Source organism: Siniperca chuatsi, linkage group LG4, assembly GCF_020085105.1.
Source record: "Siniperca chuatsi isolate FFG_IHB_CAS linkage group LG4, ASM2008510v1, whole genome shotgun sequence".
Lineage (NCBI taxonomy): Eukaryota > Metazoa > Chordata > Actinopteri > Centrarchiformes > Sinipercidae > Siniperca > Siniperca chuatsi.
The window spans coordinates 8,122,752-8,137,955 of record NC_058045.1 but is presented as its reverse complement, the minus strand read 5'-3'; the positions used below and the strand labels follow the sequence as shown (position 1 = coordinate 8,137,955).

At 39.8% G+C, this 15,204-nt stretch overlaps 2 protein-coding genes across 4 annotated transcripts; one reads left to right on the top strand and one right to left on the bottom strand.

Moving 5' to 3' along the window:
* Positions 1-501: 501 nt before the first annotated feature.
* Positions 502-1,904, top strand: LOC122875303. The gene is made up of 3 exons (XM_044194274.1): positions 502-996; positions 1,096-1,124; positions 1,266-1,904. The coding sequence occupies exons 1-3, from the start codon at positions 947-949 to the stop codon at positions 1,838-1,840; spliced, it is 654 nt and encodes a 217-aa protein (XP_044050209.1). The 5' UTR covers positions 502-946; the 3' UTR covers positions 1,841-1,904.
* A 2,810-nt stretch (positions 1,905-4,714) lies between these two features.
* chchd3b (coiled-coil-helix-coiled-coil-helix domain containing 3b) lies at positions 4,715-15,060 on the bottom strand. 3 transcript variants are annotated; one of them, XM_044193054.1, is made up of 9 exons: positions 14,834-15,059; positions 9,656-10,949; positions 9,434-9,548; positions 8,923-9,103; positions 8,798-8,812; positions 8,522-8,605; positions 5,827-5,897; positions 5,470-5,605; positions 4,715-5,328 (listed from the first exon to the last, which is right to left on the bottom strand). In XM_044193054.1, exons 1-9 carry the CDS (start codon positions 14,912-14,914, stop codon positions 5,305-5,307), a joined length of 2,001 nt encoding a protein of 666 aa, XP_044048989.1. In that variant the 5' UTR covers positions 14,915-15,059; the 3' UTR covers positions 4,715-5,304. The 3 variants fall into 3 exon arrangements, with proteins under 3 accessions (XP_044048989.1, XP_044048991.1, XP_044048990.1); XM_044193056.1 differs by lacking the exon at positions 14,834-15,059 and adding an exon at positions 11,043-11,206; XM_044193055.1 differs by lacking the exon at positions 8,798-8,812 and having other exon boundaries at positions 14,834-15,060.
* Between the last annotated feature and the right edge of the window lie 144 nt (positions 15,061-15,204).

The window sequence follows — 15,204 nt, the reverse complement described above, 5'->3', positions numbered from 1 at the left end:
ACAGGATTACATAATGACAACCTCAATGCCTTCCAAAAGCAGCTAAATGCAGCAGATCTAAGTCCACATATTGTACATACAGTACAGGTGATACTGTGAAGAAGTGGATGCTAGGATCTTTGTTTCAGTAGCCAGCCAAGTTACGATTAATATAATGTACATGCAGCCCTGCAGCGTCATAGAATTGTTTAGTTATTTCAGCAAAGCCATATGCACACCTCCCACACCAACAGCAAAAGAGATGAATAGTTTCCCTTCAAAGGAGCAATGTGTCCTTAATTTTGTAACATGTACCTGATGATAAGTTGTGATGTGATGCTGACGAAGACAATAATGCCAGCCAGTATTCTTTATGTAAGTGTAATGTGAGTTATTTTGTGGTATTTCTAAAAACACAGAGTGAGTGAAGAAAAATTACAATGACGGCTTTTCTCCTTAGAGTCCTTTTCTTGTTGTTTTCATTTTATTTTGTCCTTCTAAATACGTTCCATCAACATACATTCATTCACTCACCTTCCAATTCCAAAGACCTACGACCTTCAGAGAAATCGAAATACTAAATTATTCTCTCTTTTTACCCGCACAATGGGCTGAGAGATTTCACAGGATGTGTATCAGACTGCTAACATTTCAAAAACAGAAATATAATACATAAAATCATATCAGTGAGTATACACTATTTTGGAGTTTTTAAAAAATCCAACAGCTAACAATACAGTTAATGAGTAAGTAAACCCTTAAATTTTGAACAACTAGATGTTATCTGACAGGGTTAGGGTTACCGTACTTGCTACTACTGTACTAATTCATTTTCACAATATCTTTGGTCGAAGTTCTGTTTACGGTATGTCATCTTTTTCTGATTTGTAATCATTGACACACACTTTCACAGTTTCACAGATCCTCATTATCATTATTAGTTCTACAACAACTGTCAGAATCCAGAATGTTATGTTGTGCTGATTCAAAAACTGCGCTCAGTCAGATGCAAAAAAGGTGTCATTCAAATTTGTTTCAGCTGAGCAAAATGAATTTTGTTTCTGAACAATTTCTTACTGAAAGAGAAGAAATATGTATTTTGACACTTGTTTTCAGGTCAACATGCCACAGGAATGAAACTGCAGGTATGCCACCCTCTGCACAGAATCCAAACTCCATTGAGTGACTTTGCATTACAAAAAAAAGTATGCGAGTACAAGGTATACATTTTCAATATAAAACAAATTAACACTAAATTAATTCTCTTTGTTTTGGTAAATGCAAAGGCGGTAACCATGCATGGACAAGGCGAAGGATCATTAAGATGGGAGTGTCAAACCTCAGGTCGTCTGTTCTGACTAAAGGCCAGATAAAAGCCTTGGCTGCCTGCTTACCTTCACTGCAGTGTGGGCCCAGAACAGATGATGAGCATTTTGACCAAATGTGGTGCAAGGAAAGGTTAAATGTGTGCCAATTCTGCACAACTACCCAAATGAACATAATCCCATCCTTAGCAGTAACAGCTGGAGCCGAGAGGACGAGAAGGCGGCCTCACCAGCCAGACAGCAGCCAGTTGCTGCTGGTGACTCCAGTCCACCCAGAGCAGATCGACATACTGGCCCTGGCTAACACCCAGAATCACTTCAACATCATGGAGTTTGAGGGGAGGAAGTTTGTGAGAGTCACCTCCACTGTTCACTCACCTGATGGAAGACAGAGTCAGAGCAAATGGAGAGTGTCTGACTACAATCTGGACGGTCAGATGATCCTGTCTGTGATCTGCACCATGGCCATGGACATGTTATTCATCAGTGAAGAGAGAACGCAGGCAGAGCAGGAAGAGAGCAGGATGGCCACCTGAGTAAAGAAGCAGAGGAGAATTTTCTCTAAAAATATTCATATACTGTATATTGATTAATATCAGAGCAGCTTTAAATTAACTTTGCCTGTGAATTTGTCTTACCCTTCAGGTTTAAAACTGTTCTAAACTGGTCGTGTTTGCATTTACAAGAAGTCAAACTAAAAATCAAACCATTAATCAATCAACCAGTCAGTCAACAATCAACCAATGAATCCTGTCAGATGAGAAAAACCAAGCCAAACTTGGGAAGCTGGGAAACAGTGTTCTCAAAGGACAATTTTTCCGTGTTTGCATTTATTTTTTTGCAGTAGATATTTATACTTCATTAGATCGTAAAAACAGATCAGACACACACAAAAACAGAAATACACGTAGAGTAATGCTATTTTCAAAAGGAATGGTTGTACTCAAATGCAATTACATAATGTTTAACACACACCACACTTGTGCATAAACACAAAAAGCCACAGATAAACACTGTAGAGTTGGGCCACTGTTTCCTCTGCGGCTAATGAAAGAACTTGACGTCAGGTCTGGTCTGCAGACCACAGCTTCACTTCTGTTTTACTTTCCTGGCTTTTCTTGTATAGTGAGTGGATGAGGCTGTAAGAGGCTGATGCTCTGTTTGTAGAAGTCCTTTTTAAAGGCATGGACATGAAATGAAACAGCTACAATATCTGATAAAATAAATTAGATTTGTAAAATTGAAGCTTTGACAAAGTACCAAATTCAAGTACTGTGAGGTCAAAGCAACAGAACTAGTCGACTTAATGCAATAAGACTGAAAATAAGAACAAAATGTTCAAAACTTGTAGTTACGACACACAGACACATTAAACTTTACCTCCAAAATGTCAAAATTTTAGCAACTTACAGAACCGGCCTTGTTTTTAGCTTGATAACCATACAACACTCAATTTATTCAGGAACTTTCCATGGCTGTAGAACTTCCTCTTAAATAAAGAGCATATAATCCTTCAATTTAGGCAATTTACAGGCAAAAAATAATTTTTTTTCGAGTTTTTACCCGACATCTCTCTATATGTGTGCACCCACACACAACACTCACTTCCTCTTCATATCGACCATGACACGGTGTACCTAAAATTAGATGAGACAAACACTCACATGTTAACAGACACGCTCGATTTAGCTGCACTGTGGTTTTCCCAAAGTTATGAGCAGAAAGACAGATCATTTTAATTTCTATAGTGACTAGTGTTGAAATGCAACTAAACACACTTTAAAAAGTACTGTACTTAAGCACAATTTGAAGCACTTGTACTTTACTTGCAAGTATTTCTATTTTATGCTGTTTTATACTTCTACTCTGCTACATTTCAGCAGCAAACATTGTGACTGATGGTTACGTTTCATATTACATATAAAACATGTGATCACCTAAAATAGGATATAGATTAAACTTTCCAAAAGTAAATAAAGCAGTTAAACAGAGACCTCAACCAAATACAAAATTTAAATACTGCTAACATGTTAATGCATCAATAGAATCCACTAATGTAACACTCACAATGAGACATTCTGCATAATGAGCACTTTTACTTTTGATACTTTAAGTTGCTTAATTTTGTTTCCAATATTTCTCTATTTTTGCTTAAGTCACACTTTGAATGAATTTTGTAATTGCTGCTTACACATGGGAATACTTCTTCTACCACTTATTGAGACACACAGAGCACCTCAGTTGGCTAAATATTCCTATTTTTGTAGCGCTGCTGACAAGAATCTTATCTACAAGCAAACTAGAAGGAGACCAGTCACTGAACTCAGCCAGCTGTTTGAAGAATGATGAATAAGTGAGGGAATACCGTCCTTCCTTTAGTGAATGACAGATGAGGAAGGAAAATGAGCAGCAGCCTGTAGCTGCAGGTGGAGGGCTGTCTCCTGGTGACGTTGTTGTCAGTGTCCCGTTTGATGCTGTTGAACTTAGTGACACACAGTCTGTCACGCAACTCTCAAGTGATCAGTCACATGTATGTTCAGACCAGGAAGACCACGTACACAGAATTTTTTTTTAAATCCACGTTCTCCCTACATTCATGTAATATATTTATTATATATAAATTAAGGGATTAATAAATGTGGACTAAATAATAGGAAACGGACTGCAATTGAAACAAAAAGAAAACCAAGCAGGAGAGAAATTCTGCAGCTGTTAGACGAGATACACCAGAAAGTCATAATATTACGAAAGCAAAAAGAGAGACCTCCTGGCAGATATTGAAATGAAATGCAAATAGAAAGCCAACACTACAATTATTCATCATGACTAATGATATTTTGTACAGTCACTTCTGTAATGCAGCCATCTGGGTCTCTTAAGCAACTTAAGAGACCTCTGGAGATTTCTCAAATTTACGAGACATTTTAAGTTGTAAGCAATTTGATGAATACTTTTTATTCCTAAGTTTGTAAGTAGGAGTAAAAGTTTATTTTTACTATAATCTTTAAATACAGGCTGATCTTCACCAGAGTTTGTATAAGCTGCTTTATATTTCGGCTTTCTGCAGCCGCTGTAAACAGTTGAAGACTTGCTGTTTAAGATTGATAATTAGAAATAAATCTTTGTGTTGGAGACACTGAACTGAAGACGGCTTTTAATCTTCAGCTGCCAAGAGGGTGAGCAAGCTCTAATCTCATCCATAGGTTGGTGGGCGATGGAGGGAATCCATGGAGGATTTCCTCGGAACTTCAATGACACAAAGACGTGTTTAAAATCCTCTCATAAAAACTCCCTCTAATAAAAAGACTTTATAATAAATTGTGCTCTTTCACTTAATCTGCATCCACCAGAGGGCAGCAAACTTCTGCCAATATTTTCTCAAACTGCAAAATATAAAAGCCACAACAAAGTTTATTGAGACTGATTTAATTTTTTTGCATGCATCAGAATTAACCTATGTACAGTACAATAACCGAAATCATGTACAGGTCTTTGTTACTTCACACTCACGCTCAAACAATTCTTGCATCCAATCCATGCATCTGCCGTTTGATAATTAGCTTTCAAAACTTCAAGGCACACACAGTATCTCATACAAATACTGAATTGAATTCACACTGCTGTCAAAATGAAAACCACTTAAATCTTCTGCTCCTTTGTTGTGTTTTACCTCATTTACAAAGACAAGCACTTAAAATTATATGATCCATCTGTTATTGTAGTGGGACAATTGGTTTTAAAGATGATCCCAAGAACCAGAGAGGTTGCAAACATGGCAGCCAAGCTAAAGACCAAGCACTGCTAATGTTTGTGACGCGAATACCAGACCAGACCACTGGCCTGGTACATCAGACAAGTCAAGTCTGGGGGTACATGGCACTTCTTCCAGATGCATGTAAAGGCTGGAGTTGTTTCTCCTGTAACTCATCTTGTTTGTTGAATTCTATCCATCAACTTTTCTTTGCTATCAGATGTCGTCGTCCTCATCAAGTGGTCCATATTAACCTCGAGTGCTCAACTTATTCTGTAGGCGGAGGAGAGAAATGGGTTAAAATGCTACCAACAATAACTCAAAATTAGTGACGGGTAGTGAAGAGTGACGGTGGAGAAAGACAGATAAGAGACAGACAGATAGATAGATAGATATCGCTCTCTCGAGTCGCACCTTCTGGGCGTTGTCCACACACTGCATGTAGGCCGAGGCAATACTCGAGCAGGACAGAGTTTTTCCTGTGTTCTCCTTGTAGCATTTTAAAATCTGACTCTGCAAGTCGCCACACACTGGCTGGATATCAAAACGCCTGAGAGAGAGAAAAACCACAGACGTGCAAACATCCAACATGTTGGTTTGGTAGTTAATACCAACAAATATGTGAAACATTCAAACTAGCCAATTAAAGTCATTTTGTCCTTGTACCATGTGTCAGTGCACTCTGTAACCTTACTTACTTAACCCCATGAAGTGTAAAAAAAGTCTGTATGTTAGATTGCAGATAATTATTGCATTTATGCATTTACTTACGCAAAACGGTTGTGAGTCTCCTCTTTGCCCTTCTGGAAGCTCTCAGTAGTCACTTTGTAAAACTCGGTACACTGTCACAGTGGTAAAAACACCAAACGTTACCATCAAGGTCAAATATCACAGCTGCATCATACAATCAAGCTGTCATTTGTAAAAGGAATACTGAGGGGCGTTACTTGCACAGAGTGTTAAAGATCATTTTGCTCTGTGACAATCTGATAGTACTGTATATCTGAGAGTTTGTTTAGTCTCACTGCCCCTTCGTGATCACAAACATTACTTTAAGGCCTTGGAAACACATCTCAATCACCTTCTTACTATGAGCGATGGGGCTCTACATGAACACAAAATCTGTTTGAACAGTTTTGGTTATTCTCAGAGAGATTTGTGTTTTGTCTGAGCTCTTGTCACTGGTTTGAAATGGGCAGAACACAAAAGCCACATACTTCTGTGCATCAATCAGAAGAAGAAGAACATTTGAATTCATTCTTCCTCTTACAAAGGATGAGTTGAATTCATAAGCAATAACACGCACTTGCTCAGTTCAGTACACTCAGGAGTTTTGCTGCTATAGTCTTCCTTGGTCTGGTATGACCAGTAGCTTACAGTGGCTAATGTTAGCTAACTTTAGATGACTTCATGACTCTTCTTTTCTTGTGCTACTATTACATTATGTTTAAACATTTACCATTACCCTGTAATTCTCACGCATTGCCACTACTGTTATAATTTTTTCACTATTCAGTAAATTTTCATATTCTCACTTTAAACCTGCAATAACTGATTTTCTGGCCACTTGGGGGCAGCAGAAATAAGTTGTGAACACGACATTGACATATCATCACTTTTGAAGTGACAAACTTAATAGCAAATAGTTGCTTATTTACAAATTCAGCAGTTATGGAGCAACATTATCATTTATTTGGAGTCGTGTTTCAGGCCACCTGATGAATGTATGTCCAATATTCACTCTTTTAGCTCTGTTTTTCGTCTCTGAGGGAAATATTTAGCTCTTCAGCTGCTAAATGCTCCACTCTGTTCACCAGCTAGTTACTAACTGTGTCTGTCTGCTGTTTGGTGCTGAGCAGGTAGTGTACAGTGGGTTTGCAGAGCTTTTTCCACTGAAAACAAATCAGAACCAGAAATACTGTATTTATCCATGAGGGGAAACTCTTTTGTTACAGCAGCTCGCCTTTACGTCAGTGCACACAGGAATAGAAGTATTAGCAAAAAATATAATACACTATAATAATAGAGGTCAGAAAATAAATTAAGTACCAAGTGGGTATAAGTATAAAATAAAATAAGTGTGAAGTACCAAGTGGGTTTACCGGTTGATGATAATAATACAGTATAAGGTAATAGTGCATGAACTGTCAAGTTAAGTGTAGCTTATTAAGATTATAATGAGACAGTGGATATTGCACAGCAGTAACAGAGGTATGAGTAATATCAATATCAATAAATAGGGAATTTTAAACTAAAATATTGCACAGGAGTATTACACAGAATATTGCACAATTATGTCAAGTATTGCAGTGATGTTAATGATCAATGTCCAGTTAATGGCCTAGGGTCATATAGACTAAACCTTAGAGGGAGGAGTTAAAGAGTTTGATGGCCACAGGCAGGAATGACTTCCTGTGGCGCTCTGTGGTACTTTTTAGGGGGGGATGAGTCTTTCGCTGAAGGTACTACTTTGTTTGACCAGCACGTCATGGAGTGGGTGGGAGACACTGTCCAAGATGGCATGTAGTTTGGCCAGCATCCTCCTCTCTGACACCACCGCCAGAGAGTCCTGGTGTAGCCATGTCTCTGAGAAGCACATCAAACTACACTCATGGAACTCCGTCTGACTCCGGGCTAGCGCCGTTAGCTCGTCCATTTTATTTGCCAGCGATCTCACGTTGCCCATGATGAGAGAAGGCAGACACGGCTTAAATCTCTTGTTCTTAAGTCTCTTTTGTCTGCACCCCTCTCTCTTCCCTCGCCTCTTCGTTCCACCTCTGCATCCTCGGTGTGTCCTCCTCCAGATCTCAGTGGGGACATCGTTTGTCCTGGGCGCCATGCCGCTCGGCTTCAGCGCGATCAGCCGTTCCCTGGTGTAAACAATGCGGCCAAACAGCTGATCTGCAGCGTGCCCTGACCGAGTAGCAAGAGAAGAAGCTCCATGGCAAAAAAAAAAGTACTAAATAATCTCATTTTCATAAAGAGCGTAGTTTAAATTATACTTACACACAAGTTACTCAAGTTTGGAAGAAAAAGGAAAACTAAAAGTTGGAAAAAGTAAGACGACGAAACGGAGCTACGGCAACAGGCATCATGCAGGCTGGCGCATGCGCACTAAAACAACACTATGAGAGCGGTGAGAGTGAACCAAAACAGTAAAAGTTGTGGGCCGGACAGATATACAATTAGCTGAAACTCACAATAAAGCTCCATAAAGACAAGGAGAGCTGCAGATTCAGCTGATAATTCTTTGTGGGTTCATCACTATGAGCGACCATTTTCACATTGTCATTTGATACATTGTTAGTATAAAAACATTGATAAAAGCTGCTTTAAACTTAATACAGTGAAACACCAAAGGATGTTTCTTTCAAAACTTTAACTGAGTATTGCTTGACTCATTGAGTCATAAATATTATAATAAAAATAAATAAATAATAAAATAAATACTTAAAATGTTGCTCACCTTTGCTTCAAGTTTTGCGACATGTTCCTTGTAGAGAGCTTCTCGTTTCTTCAAATCTTTCTCCCTTTCCTCCAGTTGATGAGCCTGTGTGGGTTTAAAATGTTTATAATGGCATCATCACACCTTTAAAACCAATACATTCACGCCAATACTACATTTTATTGTTTCATATTTTGTAGACGGCGATATGAAATTTCCACACGGTTGTAAATGACTTGTTTTCTTATCTTTTTGTCTCATCATTAAAGAAAAACAGCTGTGCAGCAGCCATCTTACCTTCATCTCCATCCACTGAAACAAGAGGGCAAGAAAGAAACAGACATTAAGAGGAGGAAAGAATTTCACATTTACGAGACAGATCCTGACACATTTACAGATCATGCATGTTTTCTTGTGCTTACATAAAACTGCACCATGAGCCTCTCATCTTCTGTCTTCGTTCGCTCTTTCATAATAGAGTCTGTCAGGTTCTCCATGTACGCCGCCTTCTCCACCTCCAGCGTCTTCTTCACCTGCTCCTCCACCTGTGCCTCAGCTGCTGCTTTGGCCTCTGCTTGAGCTCGAGCCCTCATCTCCTCCAGCCTTCACATGTGCACACGCAGATCAAGTTAAAGTTAAAGTTAAAATCTGCATTATATCCACATTTGAGAAGTCTGAACCAGTACATTTTTGGCACGTTTGCTTAAATATTTAAATCGACTAATTGCTTAAATTACTAATCGTTTCAGCTTTACTGTGTATACTGTGCATCTCAGGCACAAACATTTACTTCAGGTTGAAAAAAAGATCTACGGTTTATCTTTATTTATTTTATCTTATCAGACAAAAGGACAGGACACAAAAATCTTCCCACACACACATAATGACAAATGACAAAAACTAAGTAAACCTTTCACAGTAATTTGTTCTTACTGTCGCTGCAGCTCCTGCCTCTTCTGGCTGATCTCCTCCTCCAGACTCCTCTGCATCTCCTCTTTGATCTGCTGCCTCAACTCTTCCTCCACCACATCAGGAGGAACGGGCAAAGCTGCATGTAAACATATTACATTTGTGAAAGAAGCACAAGAACTTCAGTTGATTTATTTCAAACTGTTGCTATAATCATGAACATCCACATCATGGTGATCTGTTCACCTGCTGCAGGTTGTGGCACTGAGGTGACAGCAGGTTCTTCATCCTCAATAACAGGGGGCAAAGACGTGGTCATGGTTGGCTCCTCAGCAGGTGGAGCTGGATCAGGTGGAGGTGGTGCTAGAGGCTCTACGAGGGGTTCACTTACAGGTGCATCAGTTGGCACGACGGCCAGCTCCACACAGTGACAGGGCGGGGAGGGCTCTTCAAATGTGAGCTCTGGAGCAGGAGAGGGTGCTGCCACAGCCTCTGGAGAAGGTGGAGGTGGAACCGGTTCACATGGAGGTGGTGCATTCACAGCTGGAGCCACGATTGGAGGCACTTCTTCAACTGCAGCAGGTGGGACTACAGGCTCAACAAGAGTGGGCTCCACTTGCCGAGGTAAAACTACTGCTTCACCAGGACAGGGTGGGATTATTGGTTCAACTGGTGTAGATTCAACAGTGGGTGGAGGCTGCATCGTTTCCACTAGTGGCGCCAACAGGACAACAGATTCAAGAGGTTCAACAGAGGGAACTACAGCAGCAGCTTCAATAGTAGTTGCAGTTGTTGGTTTCACAAGTTCAGAGGGCAGAGATGAAACTAGAGGTTCAGGTGGAGCTACAGCTGCTGTAGAGGACTCCACAGGTGGAGGTAAGACAACAGGTTCAACGATGAGTTCAGCTATCAGTGGTGTAGACAGGGTTTCTGGCTCTACATGAGGTGGGATAAAGGATTCAACAGGAGGTAGGACTACTGGCTCCACTACAGCAGGTGGGGCAGGAGGAGGAGATTCAAGCTCCACAGGTGATTCTACTTGTGGAGAAGGTGTAGACAGAGGTGGAGGCGGGGCTGAGACAACAAGGTCAGTCACAGGTGGAGTTTTTGGTGGGGCTGCAGGCTCCAGAGAGGTAGGAGGAAGGGAGTGAAACTTTACAGGAGGAGGAGGTTCCACTGACGGAGGCGTGGATGGGGCTTCCTGAAGAGGAGGAGGTGGAGGTGGAAGAGGGGCTGAGACAACAGGGTCGGTTAGAGGTGGAGTTTTTGGCTCTGCAGGTGGAGGCGGGGGAAGGGAATGAAACTTAACAGGAGGAGGAGGGATGAGTTTTACAGGAGGTGCCACTGATGGAGGTTTGGAGGGGGCCTCCTGAGGAGGAGGTGGAGGGGGGATGAATGGAGGAGGTGTCAGAAGAGGTATTAAGTGTTCGCCAGAGGGGGCGGGAACTGGAGTGGGTGGAGGAGGACTTCCATTCTGTGAGAGCCGAGGACCGAGGACCTTTGGAGACTGTCTCATCCGGTTGATGACTTTGTCCGACAGCTGAAATAACAGAAATAGTTAATATGAGCATAATTAGCATTTCTTCTCATTCGAATGTGTTTTCCTTTCAAGTGCATTTGTTCTCTTTCGCACCTTCTGGCCTCGGCAGCAGCAGCCTGAGATGTAACGGGTAACAGATCCAGAAGTCCTGTTTTCGCAGCTTTGTTTCTGTCCACTTCAGTTTCTACTTTCTTATGACATTAGCACATTATGTGGTTGGTCTGGGCGTCTTCCTCTCCTTTGTTTCTTTTTGTTGGTACATATTTGGAGTCTTATTTAAAAATGGGGTTTTCTCTATTATTTGACTCTGTTTGAAATATATTATTGAACTCTTCAGAATGAGCCTCTCTTGAGGTTGTAACATTTATACTAATAAGCACTGGTGGAATTTCTCAAGTACTGTAATTCGAGGTATGCCTACTTGTACTTTACGTGCATATTTCCATTTTATGCAACTTTATACTTCTACTTCATGACTACATCTCAGAGGCAAATATTGTACTTTTTATGTTTATCTGACAGCTTTAGTTACTAATTACTTTTCAGATTACAATTACAGATTACTTCCTGTCCAGTGAAAACCATGTAGCTTCAAATTTGATGAGTTTTTATTTAAATTTTTCTGATAAATTGAAGGGTGATCCTTCATGGGTGGAGACAATTCACCTACTAAATAAACCATTTAAAGGCCCCCTTGGTTTATCTGGAAAATGCATCGTCACAAAGCTGAAAACAGGGCTTTTTACATATTAATCCAGAAACATCAGATCTAATAGTAAAACACTGACCGGGAACATTTTACTGCACCATGAGTATTTTTACTTTTGATACTTTAAGTACATTAAACATACTTTAACTTAAGTAAGGTTTTGAATGCAGGACGTTTACTTGTAGTGGAGTATTTTCACAGCGTGGTATTATTACTTAAGTAAAGGATCTGACTACTTCTTCCACCACTGCTAATAAGTATAATGCTACACTTTATTATCCCAGAGATAAATTTGCCCTGCAGTAGCACAGTTATTGAAATCCACAACAACTACAGTAAAACATTTTCACAAGACAAGACATGAACCCTCACACAAAACGAGAAGACTAATACTTCTGCGGGTTAGAATGATCTGTGTGGTTGGTTTGTTTTACTGAGGAGGGCTTTAAGTCAAGAAGAATAAAGGAGCAGTTAGTATGATTTTACTGCCACAGCAGGACCAATGATTGATCAGTATAGTGCAAACCACTCAATTAAGACCTTTCTTTCAGAGATTTCTGGCTCACTTTTTCAGCTCTGACTGTTCAGAAACAAGAACTATCCAAGTGTAGGAATTTCAAATTTCACCCACCCAAACAGCACATCACAAGCAATGTTGCTTCCTTGTAGTTTTTGTTCTGTTGAGAATGAAGCTAATAAGCATAAAAGGATAAAAATATAGCTGCAAGCGGCAATTCCAGGGTTCAAGCCAACGCAGACCGTTGATCTGGACCTGGTCAAATGTGGCCTAGACATGAAAAAAAGCAATGAAATCTCTGTTTTTTGCATTTTCACAAACAGAATGAAGAAAACAAACTATTTCTGATTCATAGTCTGATTTGCGTTTTGCCACACACATTTTTTGCCCTTGCAGCGCCCCCTAGCTGTCGATTTGAATGAAACTTTCAGGGCATGTTTCAGGTTCTTCCGTGGACATATCCTGTAAGTTTTGTGATGACTAGCCCAACAGTTGTTGACAGTTTATGTGCTGAGCCACGCCCCTTTTGTAGTTCATTGGTCAATATCTTGAAAACTAAATAAAGATTTCAACAAGGTTTATACAACTTTTGATAAGCTTCGTCCAGTGATGATCCACCGAAAATTTGGTAGCAATCGGACCTATGATTTAGGAGGAGATGTCAAATATTTGTTTTTCAAAAAATTCAAAATGGCAGAAAATCTAGTTAGGTGGACTTTAGTGGTCCAAGAGGCCTTTTTGTAGAGCACATTGATTACAGTGTGAGGGGCGTGGCCTCTCCAAAGTTGCATTTTTGGGCCATAATTACAGCACCACCATGTGGGTGATTGGGCTCATATTTCTGTGGAAGCACATGCACATCATTTCCAGTTATTGGGCCAAGTTTCATGTTTCTAGCTCATTCCAGCTAGAGGCAATTTGATCCGAGGCATAAAAGGCACAAATAAATAAATAAATAAATAATAATAAGAGCACAAACTAAATAGGGTTCCAGCCCCTTGAACCCATAAATATTTATTTTTGAAAAGCCAAGAAAGAAAGACCGACAGACCAATACATCCTGAGCTTACTAGCAGCCTAAAAATCTCAGAGGTTCTTTATTTGTACTCCATCTTTACTGTCTTGTGTTCTGAAATTAGGCTTCTCTGATTAGATAGTACAAAACACGGCTCTTGGACACATGGAAAGTAGCCAAAGGGATGGATGGTTGAAGAATTTTTTGAGTCATATCTGATCACAAGTCAGAGTTTCTAAATGTTAAACAGAGGTGCTTCAGTCCTCTTCCTGTTGTGGGCATGTAAGGAAAGAAAATATTCCTGTCCAATAATTTATTTTAAGGAGAACTCACAATTTAACCAAGCAACGTTAGATGTGAAATGATTGCACAGACTAGCGTAAAGTCACTATGGTTGTCGTTCTTTTTTGATGAATTCTCTGCACATCTTCAAGTCTTTTCTCACCGTCACTTTTCAATTATTTCATGATCTCGACCCAACAAGCTTCCCCTCCCTGCGATCTAGTATCGATCATTGTGTGATCTGCTCTCAACACTTAGTACTGAGTTGAAGTCAAAATGTTTTCACAACTACAAGAAAACATTTTTTAGATTGAAAGGTAATTCTTGAACCTTTGAAACCAGCCAGTTCATGAACAACTATCTTTCAACCTCAACTTTTAAGCAAGCATGGACGAGGAGCCCTAAAAGCTTGAACACCTACGATTCTTTGACAGCTGGGCAAACTCCTTCTGCTGAGGAAGATCATGTGATTCGACGGAAAGCTCCAGAACAGCTACTGAATGGAGCTTGTGGTATTAAACAAACTGTTTTATCATACTGACAAAATTACTATTTTACTACTATTTTTGTAGAAAACTTGTTGGGAAAAGGAAAACCAATTTTTGGCTACTTGGTCCTGGTTAAAAGTTTACTTGATGTTGCATAAAGTCACAGATTGAGATCAATAAACAAAGGTCACAGATTGATTATTGCATATAATGACTAGAGGATTGATAAAAGCAGTGGTAGAAGAAGTACTCAGTTTTACTTAAGTAAAAATTTAAAGTAAAAATGTATTAGTTTTGTATTAATAATCTAAATCTGCAAGTAATAGTAACAAAAGATATCAAGTAAGTGTATCGGAGTATAAAGTACAATATTGTCCTAAGTATCGGAGTAGAAGTAGCATGAAATGGAAATACTCAAGTCAAGTACAAGTACCTCAAATTTGTACAGTACTTCAGTAAATGTACTTAGTTACTTTCCACCACTGGTTAAAAGTTCTTTCACAGACTTTAATCTTTAATAGTTTTAGTCTTAGGATTTACACAACTGTACTTACCTGCAGTTATATTCATGATCTAATAAATTATTTAAGCAGAATGTTTATTTTCTCTCAAAAGTATTTGTTTGGTCCATGTGACAACCGACCATTTTCTCTCTATATGTTGCACCAACACCAGAGCTGGAGAGTGACAACAAACATGGGGGCGAGATCAATTCTTCTGATTTACAACTCACAGAATTAGTAAGTTTCAATGAACACTCGTGCACACTCTGCAGCGACTGCATCTCTAGAAAACAGTGCGCACTAAACCTTTTGTTTGAATATTTTACTCTCAGCTCAAATTCATGCAAAGTCTCCCAGAGCTTTCACTCACCCGAATGCCCTTCACAAAAGTAACTCCTCCGCCTCCTTCACCATCCTCATGAGAGAAGTGACTCGGGCTGTTTCCCCCCATCCACGCCTGCAGCCGCAGCTACTATCAGCTCTGCGTGGTTACTTAAGATCTTTAATCTCACAACGTGGATTAGTGTCCTCAGTGAAACCGACTCGTAACAGCTGTAACAAGCTGCCCCTTCCCACCGCTGTGTCAACAACAGCAGCTGCTATTGGCTGGAGCTGAACAACGCCTCTCTGGATTGGTCGACTGGCCTTTAAAGTCAGTGAAGTGTGAGGGAACATTGTGTCCCTGCTTAAAAAAAATGTATGAAACGAAAAACTTCTACTTTTTAAACATGCACTTCTTGT